This window comes from Rattus norvegicus, chromosome 12 (assembly GCF_036323735.1).
Source record: "Rattus norvegicus strain BN/NHsdMcwi chromosome 12, GRCr8, whole genome shotgun sequence".
Lineage (NCBI taxonomy): Eukaryota > Metazoa > Chordata > Mammalia > Rodentia > Muridae > Rattus > Rattus norvegicus.
Window position 1 is genome coordinate 17,664,288 of NC_086030.1, and position 25,351 is coordinate 17,689,638.

A 25,351-nucleotide genomic window follows, 5' to 3' on the forward strand; every position below is an offset into this window, starting at 1 on the left:
ACATTGGAGCTCTGAGGGTCAGGCTCCATCATAAACACCAGCCAGCCATTTGTGACTACAGGTATTTGTTTAAATAAAGTATGAAAATGAGTTCATTAGGCGCTATTAGCTGGTGAGAGCAGATGACCATAAATTGGAGGTCCTGGCAAGTGGCTTTTAGCCATGGAATGTTGGCGTAGCTCCACTGCCTCCCCTCAGGCTATAAAACAAGAAGGAAGGGTGTGGGCATTTAGGGGGGGTGTGGGAGTTCAGGAGAAGTGGGGGTGTGGGTCTGGGACTGGGAAGCCCTTCTGGGTTAAGATGCCTTCCAAAAAGCTTTGGCCAGTTTCTAGAACACAGTAGATACCTTGAACTGGGGGACAGCTTGCCTTTCTCACTCTTCAGTCCTGTTTTTAGAATCAATGATGAGCAAGGCTCTGATTCAATCCCCAGATGGGTCCTGGGGATCTGAACTAGACAGATGTCCTTCTTGGGCTATAGAGATGGCTTGGTCAGTAAAGTGCTTGCTCTGCAAGCATGAGGGTTTGAGTTCAGTCCCCAGGACCCACATAAAAATGTGGAATCTGTTTATAAACCTAGTACTAGGGAGGTTCCAAACCAATGAGAGACCTGTTTTTAAAGAAGCACAGTGGATTATGCTTGAGGAAAGACACAGGATGTTTTCTGGCCTCCACACATACAATATGCACACACACACATCTGTGTACACATCAACAGAGTCTCTTTCTCACACATCTACAGACCACACATCTACACATGTACACCCTCTACTCATCCACATATCCACATATATGTACATGCATACTACACATACATGCATGTATACACATCCACACATGCACACCCTCCACTTATCCACATACCACATATATGCGCACACCTATTACATGGATGCACCATCATCTCTCTGTTCCCGTTTGTTTCTGCCCTCTGACACAAAGCTATACTAACCCACAGCAGGTCTCTGCTGCCGACTGAGTCCCTGTCTATCTCCCCCCGAACCCCCAGGTTTTCCTCCTCTGCTCCAGGCTTGGGGAAGCACTCTTATTTACATGCTCTGTATTTGCTCTCCTATATGGGAAAGCACCGTCCACAGCAGATCTTGGCTCTGATGCCTCACCCCAGTAGCAGCCATCTCTGGTTCCGGAGGGAGTGCAGTCCAGGATAGGCAGTCAGGTAGACAGGTGTATGCAGCTTAGTCAATGGCTGGGGTCTGGGGTGGGCTAGTTCCAAGGTTCTCTATGTGATCTGAGAAGTTCTGTGAGGGACTCTGGGGGACACAGCTGAGAAGCTTCATGACTGGTTGCCAGGATCATTGCTGAGAACTCAGTGGCAGTGACCCTGCTGCAGTGACAGCCTGGGCTGTCCCTTGGCTGACAGTCTGGGATATCCCTTGGCCAAGCCTACCTCACAAACCAGTTTCAGAAAGTTGTTTCAAGATCGTGAAGCACTGTACAATTGGATAAATCTTATCTTGAACAGAGCTGTGACTACAAAAGACATGGGCAAACCCTGAGGGGAGGAAGCAAGGTGGTCCAACCCAATGGGGATCCATGGACCGAGCAGCTTGGTGGTGCCCAGGAGGTGGCTGGGCACATGACACACACACACTTTTCTTCAACTTTGTATGCATTAAATGTATATGCAGATGTTCATGCAGCTGTGTGCATGTGGTGGCCAGAAGGTCTCTCAGTGGTCACGATCTAGCCAATTAAGCTAGGCAGCTGGCCAGAAATCCCTAAGGACCTGCCTGACTCTGTCTCCCAAACACCAATGTTACAAGTACATGTCTTACCCTGAGTCAGCTTCCCAGCACCATTTGTGCCGTTACTACATGTGTTTTTTTCACATTTTTGGTGCACACAATCTGAAGTCATTTGGAGTTACATATAGTGCTGGTAGGTCTTTCTTTGGCTCTGGGCTTGGGGAAACCCACTGTGGGCTGTGGGTAGGAAAAAGGAACCTTCCAGGTAGAACCGGAGTACAGTTTGCATCTTACTTTCAGCACATGATTACAGAGATGGGAAGGTGGCTCCCAGGCCCACCTCTGAGCTGTGTGATCATGGGGCCTTCACCCTCAGCGTCCTTGCTAGGCAGTTGGGGTAGAGGACATGAGCAGTCAATCATAGAGAGTGAGAACCAGCATGTTGCAGTGTTGAGGAAGTGGCACAGCACAGGGGAATGTTCAGAGGGGCCACTGGTATGGCTCAGGACGCTCACATATGGCAGGGACCCACAGCACACAGTCTGGCCGGCAACAACAGAACACTTGCCTCTTATCACAGCACGGCTTGTCTGCTCAGTTCTCAGACACAACTCAATGGAAGAACACAAATTTCCTTCAGTAACTTACCGGAAATTGCAGTTACTCACTGCCTAGCATGGGGAGGACCCAGTGACAATCCATAAGGACATATCAACAGGGTCTTGTGATGACCCTGGTGCCGGTGACACACTCCTTTAATCCCAGCACTTGGGAGGCAGAGGCAGATGAATCTCTGAGTCCAAGGCCAGCCTGGTCTACAGAGTGAGTTCCAGGACAGCCAGGACTGCACAGAGAAACCCTGTCTTGAAAAACCAAAAAAAAAAAAAAAATCCTCAACCCCCCTGCCATGTGGGGAGGGGGTTATTGTCATGGGACAGCCATGCGCAGGTTACCCTGAGCTTGACTCAGAGATCTAGGGGCCGAGGACCCCTTCAAGTCTGAGGTTCTCCATCTCAAGCCTTTGCTAGCCTTAGGTTTCTTTCAGGGTGTGGTGGGCAGGGACAGAATGTGGGCTCTGGAGCCAGGACTCCAGGGCATTGTTCTCCTCTTGAAACTTAGGATAGAGCTGGGGAGTGGAGATGTCAGCCCTGTGGTCGCTGCCCCACTGGCAGGTTCTTAGAAACTGACCCGCATGCACACAGTAGGTAGGTTGGCTGACGGCAGAATCTACAAGCCCATTGCCTTACCTGTAACTTGGCTAGAATATCAATACACTACCACATTGTCCTGAGGACTGAGCTAAATACATGAGGAAAGGTATCAAAAACCGATGGATTCTTGTTGCCCAAAGAGAGCTCTGCAGTGTCTAAAGCAGAGGATTAAACTCCCAGCTCTGAGGCTGCTATCTACAGAGGGAGGTAAGCAACACCTCCTAGCACCGTCCACCATCCGGGTTATGGCCACCACACAGCCAGGAAGACTTGTCAGCTATTCCCAGGAGGCCTGGGTCCACTCTTGACACGAAGGATGCACTTCCTATTTTCCCCTTCCAGGGAAAGGGCTGCTTACCCGTAATGATGCCATTTCTCTCCAGGGGCTCCTGCCAGCTGACCTTGAGAGAGGTGTCCAAGATCTCTGTGAAGCTCAGGTGCCCCACAGCTCCCGGTCCTACCAATTAAAAATAAAAAGGTCTGTTAACATGAGAGCCTGGAGCTCTTTGATCAGACCTCCGTGGACAGCTTGAGCTGCAGCAAGGAAGTGTCGAGACAAGGCCAGCAGAAGCCTGTAGGAAAGAAACACCAGGAGGCAGGCAGGCAGGACTAGGGGCCGGGTTCTCAGGGCATGCTCTCTGCTCTTGAGTGTGTTACTTTGCTGGCTCCGTGCAGACAAGCAGGGAAGTGAGAAAAGTGGCCACGGGACCTTCAGACACAGCTTCTCTTTCTCTCTGATCCAATCTAGTAAAATAATGTGTTTGGTTAGACCTGAAAAAAATCAAGTGCTTGGTAGACTATCACTTCTTTAGAATCCTCCATTAAGGGGTTGGGGAATGACTCCATAATAGGATGATTTGCCTAGAATCCCCCAGTGAGGGGCTGGGAGTGTGGCTCAGTGGTAGAGCCCCTGCCTAGAATCCCCCAGTGAGGGGCTGGGGGTGGCTCAGAGGTAGAGCCCCTGCCTAGAATCCCCCAGTGAGGGGCTGGGGTGTGGCTCAGTGGTAGAGCCCCTGCCTAGAATCCTCCAGTGAGGGGCTGGGGGCGTGGCTTAGTGGTAGAGAACCTGCCTAGAATCCCCCAGTGAGGGGCTGGGGGCGTGGCTTAGTGGTAGAGCCCCTGCCTAGAATCCCCCCAGTGAGGGGCTTGGCTTTGCAAGAGTCCTTAACTAGAATCTTCCAGTGAGAAGGACCAGGAGTCTGGCTTTTATGGCACCATGGACCCTGTGGGAACCAGAAAAAAAAAAAAAAAGAAGCCTAGGGCCAAGGGCAGTATCTGCTCACCTGACCCAGAAGTCTAGTTTTTGGACTCTTGTCTCCCAAGGGACTTTACAGGAGCAAGAGAAAGTTCAGTGAAAGTCCTGCACCAAAGAGTTTGGAAGACCTTACCCTGCCCTATTCTCCTCTCAGCTGAGGACTTGCTCGGCCAGAAGGGGAGCACTCTCCTACTCAAGGTGCCTTACCACAAGATCCCTTGCAAACCTGCTGGAAACACACTCACTGTGAACACAGCGTCTTGCTTGGCCTTCAGAAGAGGAGGTCACAGGCTCTTTTCTGCCTCCCATCAGCCTTGCCACACAAGCAGCAGCCTGTGCCTCGCTCCTCCCTGGAACTATGACAAAACCCTAATACAACGCATGAATTTTAAAATAGGTAGAGCCTGGGAAGCCGTACTCATGGAGCCTGAGATCAGCCGAGCCTTCACAGGGGGTCTGAAACCCTGACAAACGCCACTTCTCTCAGTGAAGATGGTAAAATGGGATGCTGTCAGGACCATGTCATCCTCCCCACCACCCCCGACCACAAGCATCCAGAAAGACGTCCTGACGGGTTTTTGAAGTGGCTTGTTCGCCTGCGATCAATGTTGTAGCGGAGGAAGCTTTCTGCTCTTTTTATATTCCCAGTGTTTCTGCTTCCTGGATTCTTGCCCAACTGTGCTGTCCTCTAACTCTGTTAATGTCTAGCTTTCAATTGATACTCTCTCTCTGAACTGCTACCTCCCCCAGTGTGTTCCCACTTCACGGGGGCTCTGCCGAGGGCCGACAGCTAGCAGAGCTTAAGTCTATGGCATAGCAGAGGCCAATTGCCAGGGCTCCAGCCCAAACAAGCCGCACCCAGAGACAACTGCAACCCTACCCTTGACACCACCTTCTACAAAGGACAAATAGGCCACCTACTAAAAATGGTGGTTCAAGGGCAGGAGAGAGATTTCCGTTGAGGATCTGAGTTTTTATTCTATTTTATTATATTCTTTTGCAGTTTTCCAATTTCACGTCTGTGTGTGGCTTTATGCATGCTTGTCTGCCTGTTTCACATGTGGGGCCATCATACACATGTACAAGTGTGAATGTGTGTGTGTTTGTATATTTGTGTGTGTGTGTGTGTGTGTGTGTATGTGCTAGCGAGTGTATGTGTGTTTGTGATATATGTGTGTCACCGTGTGAGTGTGTGTTTGTGACTGTGACTGTGTGGGTGTGTGTGTGTGTTTGTGACTGTGTGTATGCTTGTGACTGTATGGTTGTGACTTGTGAGTGTGTGTTTGTGAGTGTGTGTTTGTGACTGTGTGAGTGTATGTGTGTTTGTGATTGTGAGTGTGTGTTTGTGACTGTGTGTATGTTTGTGACTGTATGGTTGTGACTTGTGACTGTGTGTTTGTGACTGTGTGAGTGTATGTGTGTTTGTGACTATGTGTTCGTGACTGTGAGTGTGTGTTTGTGACTGTGTGACTGTGACTGTGCATTTTTGAGTATGTCTGTATGTTTGTGATTGTGTGAGTGTATGTGTTTTGAGTGTATACACATGCATGCATGTGGAGACCCAGGGTTGGTGTTGAAATCCTTCTCAATGCCCATCTAACCTATTTGTTGAGGTAGCTCTCTCAGTCAAACCCGGAGCTTGCCCACATGTCTGGTTTTACTACCTGATTTGATCTGGGAATCCTCTGTCTCTGCCTTCTAAGACTGGAACCACAACCAGGTTCCACACTCACCCAGCATTTCTGTGGGTTCTGCGGATCCCTCCTCAGGTCCTCACGCTTGCCTAGCAACTGCTTTAACACCAGTCCCAGGATCTAAGTTCTATGCCCAAAAGCCTCTTTTTAAAAGCTGGTGTCCTGCATACATTTATGACTCCCAGCTCTTGGGGCAGAGACAGGTGGACACTGGGGGTTCACTGCTCAGCCAGCCGAGACTAATGGGTAGCTCTGGGTTCATGAAAAGTACCTGTTTCAACAAATAGGGTGAAGGTACGGGACCTACATACACACACACACACACACACACACACACTCACACACACTCACACACATACTCACACTCACTCACACCATATAGAGACAACGAGTCTCAAAATAGTAAATAAATGTATTATGTTAAAACATGGATCTCAAGTAATTTTGTTAACTGTTTTTTTTTTTTTTTTTTTTTTGTCCACTTGACATTATATCATGACAATTTTTCTCAAGTGTTTTGAGCTCAAAAGTTTGGGGTCTTTAATAGCCACAAGGTATCTGCTGCATGAATGACCTTTTTATCTCTCCCCCAACTGTCCCCATTTGGGACATCTAATGCTTTTCACTGGTTTTCATGGTAGATGGCTAACATGAGGCTCCTTGGGTTTTTGTTTATTGTATGTGTTTTTTGCTGATTGTTTTTGTTTTTGATTTTTTTTTTTTGAGAGGATGTTTTTGCTCTTTTTCCCAGGCTAGCCTCAAAGCCTCAAAGCCCTCCTGCCTCAGCCTCCTCCTGAGTGCTGGCACAAGTGTATACCAATGTACCCAATTAGGGGTGCCCTGGCCTATGGTCTGGGTGTGTGCCTGTAACTACTCACTCAGGTACCCTCACCAGACAATGTGTCCTTGACACAACAGTTGCCTTAGAGCAGTCAGGGGCCCACGGGAACTGACTGGGGCCTGTGGGAACGGACTGAGGGGCAAAGCCAAAGTCGAGGGCAGAGATGCAAACAGTAACACAAAGCCTCAGAGTGGCAGAGAAAGTGGGTTGGAGAGACGTGGCTGGCAACCAGGCAGAAAAGTGAGGGGATTAGAATTAAGGCTGAATAATGACAGCCAAGCTCAGCAGGACTGAACACAGCAGGTCTACTCCCTCCATGAACACTGTAGGACTATTCCTTTCACTCTTGTCTCCAGAGCCCCTGCCTTTAAACAAGGCCCCTACCACATTCCAAGGGTCGCCTACCCTTTTGTCATTCAGGGACACTGAGTTATGGGGCTTCCTGGTGCCATCTGCACTGGGACACAGTACAGAGAATGTTATGATCACCTCTTGTCAGTGGTCCCTGAGAGGACAGGCTCAGACACAAGGAGAGGGATACTCACTGTCCTCGTGGGTCCACACGAGCTGAGGTGTGCTTGGAGGCCCGTCCCCTGGCGTGGTAAAACACAGGACGGATGTGAAGTAGGCTGTGAACTTCTTCAAGTTGGTTATGTACCCATGATGGGTGCCATGGAAGTCAGGAGCAATTGTGACAGCAGTGACAGTCTCGGGAGCATCTGCTGGCCACGCCAGGAGCTGGTAGGGAAAGGGTTAAAAAAAAAAGACCCCCCTTTAAACAGCATTTCCTTACTTAGCTGTCAATCAAAATTATATTTTACAATTAGTATGTCTTTAAGGAAAGCATAGTCACAATTCAATAAATCCATAAATGCCACAGCGTTTTTTTCCCTTTTTCATGGGATAAAACTAGAGATTTACACATGTAAAAGAAAGCACTCTGCTTCGAATCTACACCCCAGCCCCTCACTGGAGGATTCTAGGCAGGGGCTCTACCACTGAGCCACGCCCCAGCCCCTCACTGGGGGATTCTAGGCAGGGGCTCTACTACTGAGCCACGCCCCAGCCCCTCACTGGGGGATTCTAGGCAGGGGCTCTACCACTGACCTATATCCCTGCTCACTTTTTTCATTTTTAAATCTTGAGATAAGGTTTTACTAAGTTTCCCAGCATGGCCTTGGACTTGTTCTCCTGCCTTAGCCTCCCAAGTAGGTAAGATAGTAAGGCTTGACTTTATATGTTATAATCCCTTTTCAAAAAAAGTTGAGTTTAAGATATGACTATACAGTTTTTGTACACTCATATACATTTATTTATCTGTATGAGTGAAGTAGCTGCTAAACTTGTTACAGTAAAGGACATCCCCTTACATCTCCACCTTCTTTTAGGATACTACTGAACATGAATTTTTTTAACAGTGAGGAGCAAAGATGACATCATCTGTTAATTCAACTAATTAGCATGAGGAGATAAACACAGATATTCTGCAGATAGAAGTCTACCTTGACTCAAAATAATTCAGAAGGAACAGTCTTTATGATTTATAATTTATGTAATACTAGTTTCCTGGAATGGATTTTAGGAGATAGGTTAGAAATTTTAAATAAAGGGCATATACAGGAACTGGGGGTGTAGCCCAGTTGGTAGAGAGCTTAGCTATCATGAGGGAAGCCATGGGTTCTACCCCAGTACTACATAAACCCAACATGATGTCATGTACTTATAATCCAAGGACAAAGGAGGTAGGAACTGGAGAATTGGGAGTTCAAGGTCAACCTCAGGCATGTACTGAGTTTGGGGCCAGCCTGCTATATGAAATTCTGTTTTAAAAACAAAACAAGAAATAGCATATATGCATCTGTGTGTGTGTGTGTGTGTGTGTGTGTGTGTGTGTGTGTGTGTGTGTGTGTGCATGCGCACGTGTTTCAGGAGAAGCTGATTTTCTGCTTAGGCAATGCTAGATATGTGTTTTGCATTTTAGTTTCCTGACACAATGCATCTCCGGGACTGAGTCATTCTGAAAGCCAGTAGGCAGCAGGATGCATCACATCTGTGCAGATCAAACTGACAAGCCAGCCATCAGAAGCACGCAGTGTTCTCGCCACTCAGACCTGGCAGGGAAGTCAAGAGTGATGGAGTCTCGGGTTGATCAGTACGAGTTCCCTTCAAAAAACGCATCTGCCTTCAGATACCTCCAAGGAAGAAACAGAGGCTTGGCACCTTCCTAGCTGGGCCTCATCGCAAACAAACAAGCATTTGAGGGAGCCCATCTCAAATGTCAGGCAACAACAACCTTTTGAAGATGAAAGCATTAGTGGCTCACTCCTCTCTGAAGGGGCTCCCCAAGACTCCTGCTAAGGGGCTCATAAACCCACTTGTGCACAGTGAAGTCAGACTCCCAAGTCCAACTAGGAGAAGTTGACATAAAGGAAAGAAACTGTGCTTCTGGAATGTGTATCCAAGCCCATCTTACCCAGCAACAGATTCTGTTGCTGGTTTGTTCATTCATTCAGATTGGGCAGGCACCCTACACCCGGGACTCTTCTCTGGTCTCTATTCTTTAAACAGAACTATACCCAAAGCAGAGAGGAAAATGGTCTCTGTTGGACAGCAGTCTCCTCCCCATGAATCCCAGCCCTTGATTCTGTGTTCTCCCCAGAGAATATCCTGATCTAGGAAGAAGTGGTTGGACACAGGCTGATTCCAGTGAGCCCAAATAGATCTCCCCTGGTGTGTGTGTGTGTGTGTGTGTGTGTGTGTGTGTGTGTGTGTGTGTGTGTGTGTGTGTAGTGAATATGTGTGCCCACAGTTGTGTGTGTCTATGTGATAATGAATGTGTGCACATGTATGCTGGCATGCATGTATATGTGTGCCCATGGGTGTCCATGCATGTGAAGCCCAGTATCTCCCTCAATCATTTTCTGTCTTAGTTTTTGAGACAGGGTCTCTTACTGAACTTGAGGCTTACTGATTGTAGTAGGCTGGCTGGCCAGCAAACCCCCAGACCCCCCATCTCTGTTCTCCCAATGCTGGGATTACAGGTGTGCATTACCATGTGTGGGTCTGAGGGACCGCCCAAGTCCTCATGTGCATATGGCAAGCGCTTTACTGACTGGCCCGTCTCCCAGCCTTCCCTGAAGTCCATTACTCTGACCAGAGGCTGTTCTCCTCTGACCTCTTATCAATTGATCATTTGAATTTCTGGCCTGGGATAGCTGAGAAGACGGAGAACAAATGGCGGCCCAACCAAGGTTGCAGTACTCTGTGTTTGATGCCCTGGGTTTTTGACCACATAGGAAGGGTGGAACCCAGCGTATGATATGATCAATACTGCCCATGAATGCCCTTTGGAGGTTCCAAAACCAGGCCAGGTACCTTGTATCCCTGGTTGATGCCGTTGATGAACTGCTGGGGTGGCGGGTTCCATAGGAAGTGCACGGTGGTGGAATTCACAGCCTCTGCCTGTACATTCTGGGGGGGTGCAGTGGGCACTGTTCCCATATGGAGGCAGAAGGTAGCAGCACAGATGCCAGGAGGCCCCACAGGGAGAAGAGACAAAAGAGAAGCCTCAGTCACTACTCAGGGCTCAGGAGCAGTCGCAGCACACATGGAAGGGAGGTGTGTGTCTCCCAAGCTAATCTTTGTGCGAGAACAAAGAAGAATTGGTCCATTTCTATAGAGAGTTGCTTCCTGAAGGCAGAGGCAAGAGCTGTACTAGACCATGTCCCATCCCAAAGATTGGGGATGGGCAACACACTAAATATTTCTCTATTGTTTCCTCAATTACCTCTATTGCCACCTCAGATCAACATAGCAAAGGCAAGAGTTCATCTAGAATGGCATTCCACTTCCTACTATGTTCCAAGGTCCCCTTCTCCTTCCCAGTTAGGTTTTATTGTTCACTTGACACAACCTGGGAAGAGAGAAACTCAACTGAAGAACCACCTATATTAGATTAGTCTGTCGGGAGTTGTCTTGGCTGATGATTGATGTAGGAGGGCCCAGTCCACTGTGGGCAGCACTATTCCTAGGCAAGTGAGCCTAGATTTTTGTAGTATAAGAAAGCTAGCTGAGCATGAGCTAGTAAGCAGCATTCCTCTGTGGGTTTTGCATCCAGTCCCTGACCCCAATTACTCCCCTCAGTGATAGACTATGACCTGGAAGTAAAGCCAAGTAAATCCTTTCTTGTATGTTATTTTAGGTCATGATGTTTATCATATCAGTGAAGAGGAAACTAGAATCCTGTTTGTACTCCACATAAAAAAGATTTATTTTTACTTTATGTGTGTGGATGTTTTGTCTGCATGTATGTCTGTGTGCTATGCATGTGCCTGGGACCCAGGGAGACCAGAGAGGGTGTTGGATACAATGGAACTGGGCTTATGAATGGTTCTGAGCTGCCATATGGGTGCTGGGAACTGAACCTGGGTCCTCTGCAAGAACAAGAAGTGCTCTAACCACTGAGCCATAGCTCCAGCCTCTTCTACTGCTTGTGGGTTGATGCAGGTTCCCAGAGATGATATTTAAGGGGACCTAGAGCTTTCTGATCAGCCTAAGCTGGCCAGCCAGTGAGCCCCGGAGAATCTATTTTTCTGTCTCCCCAACCCTGGGATTGTAAGCTTGCACCACCATGAGTGGTTCTGGGGAATCACACTCAGGTCTTTGTGCTTTTTAAGGCAAGTACTTTACACAATGAGCTACTGTCCCAGATGCCCAAGAAACTTAGAGGAAGGAAGGGTTTATTTGGCTTTACTTCTGGGTCACAGTTTATCACTGAGGGAAATAATGCAGGCAGGGCCTGGAGGCAAAAGCCATGAAGGAATGGTGCTTGTTCACTGGCTTGTTCACTGGCTCAAACCCATCTCCCTCCTCCTGTGTGCATTACTGTTCGTTCATACACAAAGAATTACAGGCAATTAAAACCTGAGCTTGGGAAGCACAGTCTTTCCCTGGGAAATCAACATCTACCGGTTATTCAATAGCAAATGGTCAACCCCCAGAACAGACATACAAGTAACATTGTACACACCGAGCAGGGTGCATTAATGTATTTTGGAATATATGTGAACGGAATTAATAAAAAAGGGTCATAAGTTTGAAAGAGAGCAAGGAGGAGCATATAGGAGGGTTTGGAGGGAGAGAGGGGAAGGGGGCATGATGTAATTATATTACACATAAGCATCGCCTGTGACAAAGCCCAGGGTGGTGCATGGTCATGTTAGGAATGTCAGCCTAGAGCTGGGGATGTGGCCCAGTGGGTAGAGCACTGCCTAGTATGCTTGAAGCCCTGGGTTCATATTTAGTACCATCTAAGCCCGATGAGATGTCAGAGGCCTGTTATCTCAGCTCGGGAAGAAGAGGCAGGGGATAATCCACAGCTCTGTAGTAGTCTAGGTTAGACCCTCAAACAAACGCACACATAACCTCATGTGCACAGACCTTTGTCATCCCTTCTCATGCAGAGGTGAAAGAATCAGAACCCATCGAGTCTCTCTGTTGACTCTTCCCAACCAACCGTGTTTCCTAGCCATCCGCCATCACCCATAGCCACAGCCTCCCTCCCCACATCTGAAAGCTGTGGATCAAATACAGTCCTGAGGAAGTTGTGTCTGGGATGCAGCCTGTTGGAGGGGATATCAGAGCCACGGAGTGAAGTAAAGCCTGGTAAGCAATAGGACTATGCCTCTCATTAGCTCACAGACCTGAAGAGGTTGGTCTGGTAGCTGCACATCTGGAAACAGAAGGAAGAATAGGGACCGCTCATTGAGATGGGGAGGGTGTGTCTGTGTGTGTGTGTGTGTGTGTGTGTGTGTGTGTGTGTAGAAATAAAAAGAGAGAAGAGGGATGTGGGAGGAAGGAAAGGGAGTGGGAAAGAGAGTAGAGGGGAGGGTAAGGAGGGGGAAAGGGTGGTGAGGAAGGGAAGGACGGGCCAATGTGCCGCTGGGCTAGGGAAAGTTTTCTGAGGCAACTAAAGCTGACCCTTCAGGATCTTCAGGTGGAGAAACAGGGATGCTTCACACAGAGGAGCAAAGATAAGACATGTTGGTGTTTCACAGAAGAATTACACCAGGCACTTGAGGAATAATTAAACAACTTGGAGTTATTACCCAGACACCCAAATAAATAAGTAAATAACATTACAGACAAGAAAAGAGACTCACAGACAACGATCCCTCAGGAATACAAGTGCAAAACGCAATCAAGAAAATACTAAACGATCAGATTCAGCAACACACCGCAATGGTAATGTAGCCTTACTGGTAGGATTTATCTAATAAACACAACAGTGGTCCAATATTTGACTATCAATCATGGAAAAGTGCCAAACCAACAGAATGAAGAAAACCCAATCTTAATAGGGTTAGGGAAAGCATTTGATAAATTTTAAGATCTAATCATGATTAAATAAAAAAGACACCTCTCCACCAAGTAGGAATTTAAAAGAACCCAGTAAACTTGATAAAGGGCATCTATAACGGGCCTGCAGCTGCGATCTCATTTGAGATGAGCGCCTGAAAAATGCTGTCCCGGGAGCAGGGACAAGGAGGGACGGAAGACATCTCTGCGGCTTTTCTATTCTGCAAGTACAGGCCCGTGTAGATGAGAAAAGGGGAGGAGGCAAACAGTTAGGGGAGGTGCGGTATGACTTTCTACCTAGAGAATCACATCAACTCCAGGAAAGCATCTAGACTAAGAGAGGCTAGCAAGATTACAGGCTGCAAGGCCAAAGCTCACAAATCAATTCTGTTTTTAAAACACAAGTGATAAATAGTTAGGAATTGATGCATTGGTAAAGTGCTTGCTGTGCAAAGTGTGAGAGCCTGAGTTCAGATCCCCAGCACCCACATTAAGAGGGTAGGAGGCCCTCTGGGGATCATTAGCCAGCCAGCCTCATTAAACCAGTGAGCTCCGGTCCAAAGGAGACATTTGTGCACACGCACACACGTGACCCTCCCCCCACACCGAAAGTAGCAATGAAAACGTGAAGTAGATATAATCCTGTCAGTGTGTTGGATTTGTAGTCTGAAAGTTACAGAGCCACTTAAATACAAGCTCTAAATAAACATTGTGGAACAATACTCATGGATGGGAAGATCAGGCAGGCAAGGGGACTGTTCTCTAAAGTGGTACAAAGCTAACGTGAGTCCATCACATGATACTCTTAACCAACTGAAAAGGAGATTTTTCAATTTATAGGGAAAAAAACCCAAAGGAAGTAGAATAGCCAAACTGATTTTGAAGAAGAAAAAAAAAGCTGGATAAGTTTTACTGCATAATTAAAGATGGTATAAGTCTATAGCAATTAAAACAGGTAGCTCTGTGAGACAAATGAATACAATGTCAATGCCACAGAGAATTCCAGAAATGAGTCCCATAGGTACCGACTGGTGATCAGAACAGCACACACAATTCTACAAATCCTGGACACTGCCATCGAAACAAAGACAGCTTCTGGCAATGCCTTGTGCCCGTGGATCACACGGCTTCAGCGCAAGCCTGGTACTCCCGAACTACTAGAAAGGTGTGCCACTGGGCTAGGTGACAGCGTGCAGGGATGGTGCTCCAAGGTCCTTCTGTGAGATGAGCCTGAACCGAAGGCCACACAAGGCTGGCTGCAGAGCATGGCGGCTTCAGTGTCCTCCCAAGTGCACTGGTGGAGCGAGGACAGATGGTGCTGCACCCCTAGGGTGACAGTCACTATTGATTCCCAAGTGGACAGGATCTCTGTCACCTGGGAAAGGTGGCCCTGGTCAAGTCGTGAGAGGCTTCCTAGGCTGGTTTAATGGATGTGGAAAGACCTAACCTCAGCATCATCCAGGGCCCTGGGGATGGGGAAACAAAGGGAAAGCAAGCTGAGCAGCAGAACTCACCTCTCTGCTTCTTGTCTATGCATGCGATGTGGCCAGGTGCCTTACACTCCTCCCGCCATGCCTCCCCTACAATGACGGCAGTACCCTCAGACTGTGAGCAAACGACAACTTTAGGTCGCTTTTCTCAGAGCATTTTCTTATCACAGCCACAGGAAAAGTAACTAATATGGGGTGACGTACTATCCAGCAATAGAGAGAAGCAATTGCTTTAATACATGATCACATGTGACCCCCCCAAATGCATTGTACTGTAATCCCAGCACTTGGGAGAAGGAGGTAGGAGAATGAAGAATTCAAGGCAAGCCTCAGCTACTTTCAAAGGTTACACGGGACCCTGTCCCTAAACAAACAAAAACTTGCATGCATTGCACTACTGGAAAGGAGCCAGTTCAGAAGACTCCATATTGAATTCCTCCCTCTACTTGGTAGTCTATCAAAGAGAAACTAGGAGAGAAGACAAGTGGCGCCTGAGGACAGGTATGGTTGGATGTATGGATGCAAAGGAGCAGGATTGGGAAACTGAGCTCATGTAACTGCCCTGTATCAATCACTGTAGCTATAGTAGATGGAAAATGTGTATCTAAAATGTGACACTGAATACCACTAAAGGAAAATTATACCACTAATTATCTCAAATGTATCAGTAAGTATCAGACAAAAACATGAGCCTCTCTCTCTGTCTCTCTGTCTCTCGTGTGTGTGTGTGTGTGTGTGTGTGTGTGTGTGTGTGTGTGTGTGTGTGTGTATGTACTGTGGTAGGAAGCCCCTAGGGAGTTTTCCTGGCCACTGCCAACACAGCCATTTCCACCTGCCCCCAACCTCTAATACCTGTCCATAGCTCTGTTGATTCTTGACCCAGAAAAATCAAGGCATACAACACAGTGGTTAGTGCTTTAAACCTCTCCAATTGGTGCTGGTCTGTATACAGTAACAGAAATAGGGATAACATGGGGCTGGGGAGATGGCTCAGTGTCTAAAGTGTTTGGATTCCAAGCACTCACATAAATGCAAGGCTTGGCAGCCTGCCTGTGTTCCAGTCTTGGAAGAAGAGATGGGATTCCCCAGAGCAAACAGACTAGCCCTATTGGTGAATTCTGCATTTTATTGAGAAGTCTTGCCTCAATGAATAAAGTGAGAGAATGATATGGGATGGTTCCTGACATCAACCTTGGGCCTCTGTGTCCTTGTGCATTTAAAAATGCACATATGCAGCACACACACATACATGCACACAAATGCAACACACACAGCACATGCATACATACACACATGCACACATGCACATGTATACTTATATGCACACAGGCACACAAATATACATATTCAGGCACACACACATGCACACATGCATACATGTTAGCACACAATGTATACATGCACGCAAGCTGGCACACACATGCATACACACATGCATGCACACATACTCATGTGCACACATACATGCACAGTGAAAACAAAACAAAAATGAAACTAGAAAAAGAAAAAAGAAAAGGGGGAACGAGGAAGGAAAAAGGGTGAGGAGTCAGGGGCTGCTGGGAAGTGTCTGAGGTATTTTTCCCCTCTTGGAGCCCTCTGTTAGTTTTCCTTTGGGTTCTCCTAAAAATGAATGTGCTGAAGGGTCTCTTTGGAATAAATTTATTTCTGTCAGGCTGGTAACACTAGGAGGAGGGAGTGATCCTTAAGGCTATTCTTAGACCTTCCCTTTCTTATATCGCTGGCCCCTTCTTTCCTTCCTTCCTTCCTTCCTTCCTTCCTTCCTTCCTTCCTTCCTTCCCTCCCTCCCTCCCTCCCTCCCTCCCTCCCTCCCTCCCTCCTTCCTTCCTTCCTTCCTTCCTTCCTTCCTTCCTTCCTTCCTTCCTTGCCACTGTAAGGAGGTAAACAGTTCTGCTCCACTGCACAGTCCACACCATTATGTCCTGTCTCACCATGGCCCTGAAATACCAGGACAGAAACCATGAGCCAACGTAACCCTTCCCCCTCCTCTGCAGTATCACAGCATGGCAAGCTGACTCCCTCCGCCCTGTTCTCCTGGGCAGTCTGGGTGACTCTGCTCCGGCATTCCATCAGCCCCAATTACTGCCTGTGCCGTTCCGGCAGGCTTTCCTGCCACATGTTCACCTCTCTGAAATAAGCCAAGGAGCAGATGTTCGATAAATGCATTCTGCATCATTTAAGGAAGAGTCGTATCCTGGTTTCCTGAAGTTTTGAGATGGCTTTTGCACCTTCGCTTTGATCCCTGCCGGGTGGAAATCCTGCCCTTCATTCCACAGCCAGCGCCTCTCTAAGCCTTAGGGAGGTCTCAGAGCACCAAACACTAGGGATGACTTCACCTGAGGGGGCCAACAAGGAAGCTGCTTCCTGTCTGTAAAGGTTGATTTTGGTTGTCAACTTGACCATAGCTGGGATGAACTAAGGAACACACCTCTGAGTGGATCTGTGAGCTCATTTCCCCACATTTCCCTGAGGAATTAACAAGATGAAGAATGATCCCCTCTCAGGGTGGATACCTACTAGAAGCCACCCAGACCTAATCACTTGTGAGGGAAGGGCTGCTGATTTTGCCTGCCTGCCTTCCCTTCTTGCTGATCACTGTATCTACTCTGCAGCTGCCTCCACCGATGTTCCAGCCAACCTTTGCTGACATCAGAACTCAGTTTCTTTGTCCTTCCAACAGGGACCGGAGTCCCCCAGGCCATCAGAGACAGATTAGGACTGCTGAGATCTCCAACTTCACAGGTTAAGCAGCTACTGGGTTCTCAGCCTCTTCAGCAGGCAAACATTGTTGGACCACCAGTCTGTATCTGATAAATGCCCTTTGTAACATACATTCATTATGTCAGTTCTGTTCCTCTAAAGAAGCCTAACATGTACACCTTCCCTTCTCTTTACACAAAGTCTTGAGTCATAGTTAAATAAGGAACCAATCAAACAATCCTTTCACCTGAGCAACCTGACTATGGGGCCAAAGCATCCCCCACTCTGGCTCTGCCTCTCTATCCTCCGTCCTGGATGGACGCCTGTTATTGCCAAAAGCTCTATTAAAACATTAGCCATTCTTCTCAGGTCCCTTGTGTTTCCAGATCCCTTGCTTCCTTTTCTCCTAATGACTGTCATTAGAAGTGACTCATATACTTGAGGACAATGGGGCCGAAATATTTCCCCAAGAGAGACAAGAAAAGAGCTGTAGCCAGTAAGTTCTTCCAGGCAGTGTTTTCAAAGGGAAGAATAGTAATGGCGGCAGAAGAGGTCTTCATTAATGTGGTGACTTCACCCTGGTCCATCTGGAGAAAGGACAGGCACTGGCCCGTAGCTCCCGGAAGAGTGAGGCCACAGCCTTATTCTGAAGAGCTGGCTTCCAGCCCAGCCTCCTCCCAGACTTCCTGTTGGAAGCTGCCACCTACTGCTACTCAAAGTAAGGCCCCTGGGGACATTTTCTCCCATTGACTAGCAGCTAAGGGCAGTCCTTGAAGCAAACTCAGTCTGCTGGAGTAACAGGTATCAGGTTCTTTTCTGATTTATGCTGAAAAGAAGAAAAGGTATGTGGAGGAGGGGTGGGGATCTGGGCATGGTGGCACATGCCTTTAACCCTGCACGTGGGAGATGGGTGGCTCTCCGTGAATTTGAGGCCAACTCGGTGTATGCCAGGACAGCATTTCACTAAGTAGTCACACCCCTGCCTAGGCCTGGTCTGTTCTCAGTGTTAAACTGCACATAGCCCACACCTCTGTATAACTCTCTATTCGCAGACCCAAACACAAGGAACTCTGCCATATGGGGGTGGGGTGGAGGTGGGGCTGAGCTAAGAAAGTTAACGGAAGGAAGGCAAAACCAGGAGCAGGATGGAGTCATGGAAGTCTGACGGTGGTGAGGAGGCCGTGGCTGCGACTTTCATCAGAGGTGGCATTTCTTCCAAGGGAGGGGGAGGAAGAGGCTGGACAGGGCAAAGTGGCCCTCGACTGGGCCTAGAGTGGGTCACGTGGGCCACGGGACACTGGTAGCATATAGCACATGGCAAATCTAGCCTTGGCTACCCTGAAGCTGGAGGAGTCACATCTGCAAAGTCTATGCAGGCATTACAGGTGAGTAAATGGAAAAGATCATGTGACTCCGTAAAGGATGTGTGGTTTCAGTATAATTAGAAGCACATCGCAGAAATGAGGATTTTCGGAAACGGATGGCGGTCAAAGCAGACAGATACCAACGCTACTGAAATTCATCAGTTTTTAAATGGTCGGATGCCAAAAACATAAAAATCAAAAAGAGAGAAAAAAAGAAAAAGACCATAGCTCCTACATTCAAAGGGCCTAACTGGACAAGCTGAGAAGCAATGCACTCACTGAGTGTTCATAGACAAAGAGGGGGTGAGGACGCCCAATCTGTAGACTTCCTGTGATGAGCAGTACTGTGACAACCTGGTGAGCTAACTCTTCTTCCCCCGAACCAGAGACGGATCCCATCGGAAGACCCATCAGGTCAACTGGTAAGTTACAGTTCTCCACATAGACTTAGGCTTTGACCCGCACGCAGCAAACTCAGTTTCATGTCTGCAAATTGCATGTTTGTGTGCCATGTGCCCATCTGTGAGTGCCCTGTGTATGCATGCACAGCCACCACTGTGCACAGCTATGCGTCTTTACGCATAGGATCTGATCCATGCACGGTGGTTTCCTGCTGCACAGACAGATCCTCTCTTTGCATTGATGTAAAAACTCCAAGGTCCTTGCCTTCACGGAGCTGAGAATCCAGCAGGAGAAGCAAATACTTAGGACAGTGGATGGTAAACACTGCCAAGAAGGGCAGCAGGAATTTCCTTAAGAATGAGCCTATGGATGGGGTCATTCCAGAGAAAGACTTAAGCAGAAATTGCTAAATTTAAGACAAAGCTCTTCACTAAGCATCGTAGTGTTATGCTGTCCCACAAAGCGACAATAACCACATTCTGGTATATAATGCTAATCCTGAGCTAGGTGGTGGTGGCTCATACCTTTAATCCTAACACTTAGGAGGCAGAGGCAGGCAGATCTCTGTGAGTTCAAGGCCAGCCTGGTCTATAGCGTGAGTTCCAGGAAAGCCAGAGCTCCACAGAGAAACCCTGTCTCAAAACTTCTGATGACGACGACAATGATGATGATGATATAAATAAATCAATAATGCTACTCCTGGGCTGGAGAGATGGCTCAGCAGTTAAGAGCACTGACTGCTCTTTCAGATGCCCTGAGTTCAAATCCCAGCAACCACATGGTGGCTCACAATCATCTGTAATGAGATCTGATGCCCTCTTCTGGTGTGGATGAAGACAGTGTACTTACATATAAATAAATAAATCTTTAAAAAAAAATAATGCTACTGCTGTACATAAGCTGCTTTGCTGAGGATGCCCAAAGGGTTTTGCAGAGAGGGAAAAGAAGGCACGATAGAAACTCCTACTCCACCCTAAGTACTCATCCAGGGGCTTATAGCAGCCCTGCTCAGCATCCCCTGTTTAGCTCCTTAGACACTCAGATAGCTTTCTTACCACAGAAGTCATTTTGCCCTTCTGCAATACACTGCAATTTGGGTGGGGGTGGGCAGATACAGCAAGGAGACTATTTCCCACTTTTTAAAACCTCTAGCCTGGGACTGCAAAGTTAGGCCTTCTCTCATGAGCCCTGCTCACTCTAGGTCCCCTCTGAGGTTTTCTTACCATCCCTATGGCCAGTCACCAGAAGCTGACTTCCATATTCTACCAGGCATCATTGAGCCTCTAGGTGGCATGACATGGTGATCAGCTGACCAGCAAACTTGTCCTTTTGGAAGGGAGGTTAAGGTCAACATCAAAGGTACCCTGAGGTTTACAATGCCCAAGTTCGTGATTCAGCTGTGGGTGTCTTTGCCACAGAAGCTGCTACCCCCAAGAGATGCTCTAGATTGGGACAGTTGGCATTCCCTTGTAGAGGGTGACAGGAAGGGTATGATCTGTTGTCTGAGATTCCATTCACTCCCTCCTGCATCCCCCTCCCAGCTATACACAACTCTGCCTGAGCTGAGCATGGTCCTGGGTCATGGGAGGTGCCATATATGAAGTATCAAAGGGTAACCGAAGGCTGCAGGGAACCCCACTTACACAGGTATAGGGGATTTGTCACCTATGGCAGGGCAAGAGTTTTGAGTGCTGTGGTTGCTCTGGGTCCCTCCATGATCACATAAGGGATCCCTCTCCCATGTTTTGTTAGTAAACCCAATCAATTCATTGATTCCCCAAGCCAGGCTATAGGGTGGAATCATTACTTTGGTCTGTTGTTGTTGTTGGCATGCTATAGGGGGTAGGTAGATGTTAGTTTGTGTCTCATCGGGAAGAGTTCACACTGTAGATGTCGACTGTGATTCAGGGAGGTCTCCCCATCCGCAGTGACACCATCACATCGAACTGTGACATTTCACATTACTCCCGCCACTGCGTACTTTTCTTTTTCCACTATCAATCTAACCAAGTAATTTGTTTTTGACTTCTGACTGTGGGTGGGATGGATGATAGACACCTCCGCTTCAACCCTCACGATCATCAGACTGTCTCCATTTCTTCTGAATCACAGGCCAAAAATGGATGCCTGGTGTTGCAGCCGGAGTCAGCCTTCAAGTGTTGACTCATCAAGCTTGAAGTGGCTCAACATGGGGAATTCACCCAAATGTTGGCCACAGTGTCAACTTCATCTTATCTACAGGGTGCTTACGGATGAACTGGTGAGTGAATGGATGAAGGGAATTCAGGTCCCCAAAAAGGAATTTGGTACTTGGATCTATCAATGTAGTAAGGTTGCCCATAGAGGAAGCAGGTAAGACAGTATGGTGGTTTGAATGGGATGTCCCTCAGGAGTCTCTGGCATGTTTATACTTGTTCCCCGGTAAGTGGTTATTTAGGGAGGATTAGGACTGTAGTCTGGCTGAAGACAGTCTCTCTCTCTCTCTCTCTCTCTCTCTCTCTCTCTCTTTCTCTCTCTCTCTGTGTGTGTGTGTGTGTGTGTGTGTGTGTGTGTGTCCTCCATCTTGTCTTTTGAAACATGGTTTTTCACTGGGACCCGGAGCCTACCACATAGGTTAGGCTGCCTAGCCAGTGATCCACCTGTCTCTGCCACCCCAGTGCCGGGATTAAAAGCCCACAATGGCTTTTCAAAAATGTGCATTCTGGGGCTCAAACCCAGATCCTCCTGCTTGCCCACAGGGCACTTTACTGACTGAGCCATCTCCTTAGGTCCCTCTTCTGTGCCTTTTTGCAATGTTCTTCATCTCTTGTAAGAAAGGGATGGTTCTAATCTTCTCAATGGGAAGGCAGATTGAAGCCAGGGAACAAGGATACAGAAAGAGCCCATTCTGTCCTTGGTCACTTCTCCCAGAGGGCTAAAAAGATAAAAGCAAACTCAGCAGCCACCCCAAACGGCAGTCCCCTTCTGACATGCTCACACCTCCCCTCATCTGCCTTTCTTCCTGGAGATAGTGATGGCTCCTCCAGGCAGCACAACCTCTCTGTCATCATAGATCAGTAACAGTGTGTATGGAGAGCTATGGCTTCCTCTAAGAGATTAGGCTCTCTAGGGACAGAGTTCCCGCTTAGAGCTGCCAGTCAAGGCTTGCGGTTTTAGTTCCCTGGAATGGCATCATTGTACTCTGGGCCTCTGGAGGGGGTCCTCACGTTAACCTTGGAGGTTGCATGCAATACAACCGTCTAGGCCCCACCTCAAACCTGCCAATTCTGGGAGCTCTGGCCAGAAAATGTGGATTTAAGAGCTTCTAGAGCAGCTCTCAAATTCTGGGTCGTGACCCCTTTGGGATGCAAACGATCTTTTCACAAGGGTGGATACATTAAATGGTCACAGCATTAGGAAGGAGAACCCTAGGGGTCACTGTGCCCAAGGACCTTTGTCCCAATTATTTTCTACTCTCTCCATCCCTCCTTTCTTCCTTCCCCTCTTTCTGCTCCCTTCCTCCCTTTCTCTGCTTTCTTTCCACCCTTATTTGGATCTTCCTTCTTTGGCTCCTCCTTTGCTCCTCCTCCTGCCCCTCTCCCTGCCCCTCCCCTTCCTCCTGCCTTTGCCCCTCCCCTCACTTCCTCCCACAGGTGTTACTTGCACTGTCTCTAGTTATAGCCAAACTACTAAATAGAGAAAATCCTCACACCCCAAACCCTCTCTCCTTCCTTTCTGAGCAGACTGCTTCCTGCAAGACCTTCAATGATGCTACCAGGTCAGACTCTCCCTGGAGCCCATGCCCTCCATACATCCTGTAAGTCAGACAAATGAAGATCATTGGAAGCTCATTTGGGACGCCCTCTAGTAAATGCTGGCTGACACTCAGAGTCACTTCCTTTTCATACGTATCAGTCTACATCAGTGGTGGGCGTACTTTAAAAACAGTGGTCAATTCCACTTGCCCTGCATGCATGAGGCCCCAGGTTCAATCCCCAGTTCTGTGGTTTGAATGAAGATGTCTTTCATGCGTTTGTGTTTGAACACTGGGTCAACAGCAGTGTTTTGGGAAGTTGTGGGAGCTTTGCGGGATGAAGCCTCAGTGGAGGAAGTGGCTCACTAGGTTTACAGGTCAGCCCTGCCTCCCAGTCCCTCTGTTCCTGTGACAAGCAGACTCTGCTCCTTCAACCACATCCAAAAGCCACTCCCCAGCCATGATGGACTGTATCCCCTTAAACCACGAACCTAGCAGAGCCTTCCTTCATTCACTGCTCAGCCACAGCAATGCCATAGTTTAGAAGGAAGGAAAAAAGGAAGAGAGGCAGGGACGGAAGAACAAGAGGTTAATTAAAGGAAACTTTGGGCTGGAGAGATGGCTCAGTGGGTAACAGTGCTAGGTGCAGAGGAGGGCCGGAGTTCAGTTCCTAGCATCCATACAGGATGGATCACAAATGTCTGGAACAGTGCCCTCTTCTGGCCTCTTCGGGCACTACACTCATGCACCGACCCCTACATACACACATAATTTAAACAAAACAAAAAAACAAACAAAAACCTTATAAAATGAAGGAAACCTGGGCTGACATGAATCTACACCACTGGGGGTATAAGATGGGTCACACAGTTTGAGTAACACTGTGGAGGAGAAGTCGTGAGGCTTTGTGAGCAGGAGGACATAGGCCTCAGGCTTCTGGAAGAAGGCTGACTTATGTGTTCTGCTTATCTCCTATGAGACCTATCACTCGGCTTTGCAACACAGAGGAGCCCCGGGCAATGCAGCAGCACGGCCTGAATTCAGCATAGGATGAAATTATAGCTCACTGCCCAACGTGATTTTTATACTCTAACTCGCTTGGTTGTATTATTAAGATAACACGACCTCATCTGTCACAGAGAAGCCATGAAATTAGAGGTATTAACAGGATAAAATGTCATCATTTCTTCTGTCTTTATCCTCAAGACCAAGGCCGGTTCTCCTGGTGGGGGCTGTGGTACACATAATTCTTACTGTTGGTGTTTAGTTGTCTGTATGTTTCTGAGACGGAATCTCATGTAGCCTAGGCTAGCCTTGAACTTGCTATGTATCCAAGGATGACCTTGACTTTCTGATCTCCTGTTTCTGTAGGCTCGTACCACTATGCCTGACTTCGCTGTGCTGGGGATGGAACTCAGAGCTTTGTGCACGGTAGGCAATCATTTACAATGAGTCACAACCTCTGGCCATTAGGTGCTATTCTTCAGGGAGCTAAAGACCGCATAAAGTTAGCATTTCAAGGGGGCAAAAGTGTCTGAGCTCAGGCTTCTGCATGGGGCCGTGTTCTGTGAGGACTGTGCTCCTGTGTTCTTTCTGGAAAGCAGGGTGTGATCTTCTCTATCTAGCTCTGGGACCACTCTGCCCAGAGACGGCTCCTCTCGTTCTGACGATATTCAAGACAACAGCTCATCCCAGCAACACTGACTCCGGCGGCTCTGCGATCCCATGCCAGATGATGTGGGTCTTTGCCACAATGGCACACCCTGCTTTCCCTGTCCTAAAAGGTCCAATTTATATTGCCAGGGACAGAGGGATCCATCTGATCTTAATGTGGATTCACATGCATCTGTTTCTCCCAGTAACCTGGCGGGATGAAATGCACACGCCTTTCAGACAGGAGACAGGAGCTCATTAAATGAAAGAATTACTGGCTGCCCGCTAGCAGGTGGATATACATATTACAGCCTATATATGCTGGCTGTTACCGTTAATTCCAGGTCATTCTGGGCTACGGCTGAGCTCTTTTGTTGTTTGTTTCTTGCAGTTTCCGATACACCCGAACGTTCACACTTCATTAAACATCTTGAGCACATCACAAGGGCAACAAATCTCTCACAAATACTCTTGAGCATTCTTTTATGGCCTTTATAAGCAACTAACACTTTACAAGTTCTATGTGTCTCTTTCTAAACTTATCCCCCAATTCTTAATAGAGCTTCTTCCCTGCCGGTTAGCTTTCTTAGTGTAGCTGCATAGGCCATGAGGGATGAAACTCCCTGCATGTTACAATACTAACTTGCCAAGCAAGATGTGTCCGTTGGTACGATAGTGGACTGACTAATGCTGGGGTAGTCAACTACTTTCTTACTGGATTTGAAGTTCACTCCACAGGACAGAATCACACCAGGTAATGTGGGCCTGGTCCAGAGCCTGAGGGTTGGGAACCTCCCTGGGGGCCCACTCCTGTCACTGTGGTATACAGGGATGCATTCATGAACATATATAGAATGAATAAGTAAGTAAAAAAAAAAAGTAAGAAGTCCATACAAGGTGAATAGTAACTAAATGGAAGATTCATTCT

The 25,351-nt window shown here is 47.8% G+C and overlaps 1 protein-coding gene across 4 annotated transcripts in view; it reads right to left on the minus strand.

Moving 5' to 3' along the window:
* Window positions 1-25,351, minus strand: part of Sdk1 (sidekick cell adhesion molecule 1) — a 986,485-nt gene that overhangs the window by 172,858 nt on the left and 788,276 nt on the right. For 3 of the 4 annotated variants that reach the window (XM_039089863.2, XM_039089864.2, XM_063271862.1), the window contains 3 exons: window positions 10,082-10,197; window positions 7,252-7,444; window positions 3,275-3,373 (listed from right to left, as the gene is read on the minus strand). In XM_039089863.2, coding sequence (XP_038945791.1) covers window positions 3,275-3,373; window positions 7,252-7,444; window positions 10,082-10,197 — 408 coding nt within the window. The remainder of the gene's footprint in view (window positions 1-3,274; window positions 3,374-7,251; window positions 7,445-10,081; window positions 10,198-25,351) is intronic. The other variant, XM_063271861.1, reaches the window with a different exon arrangement.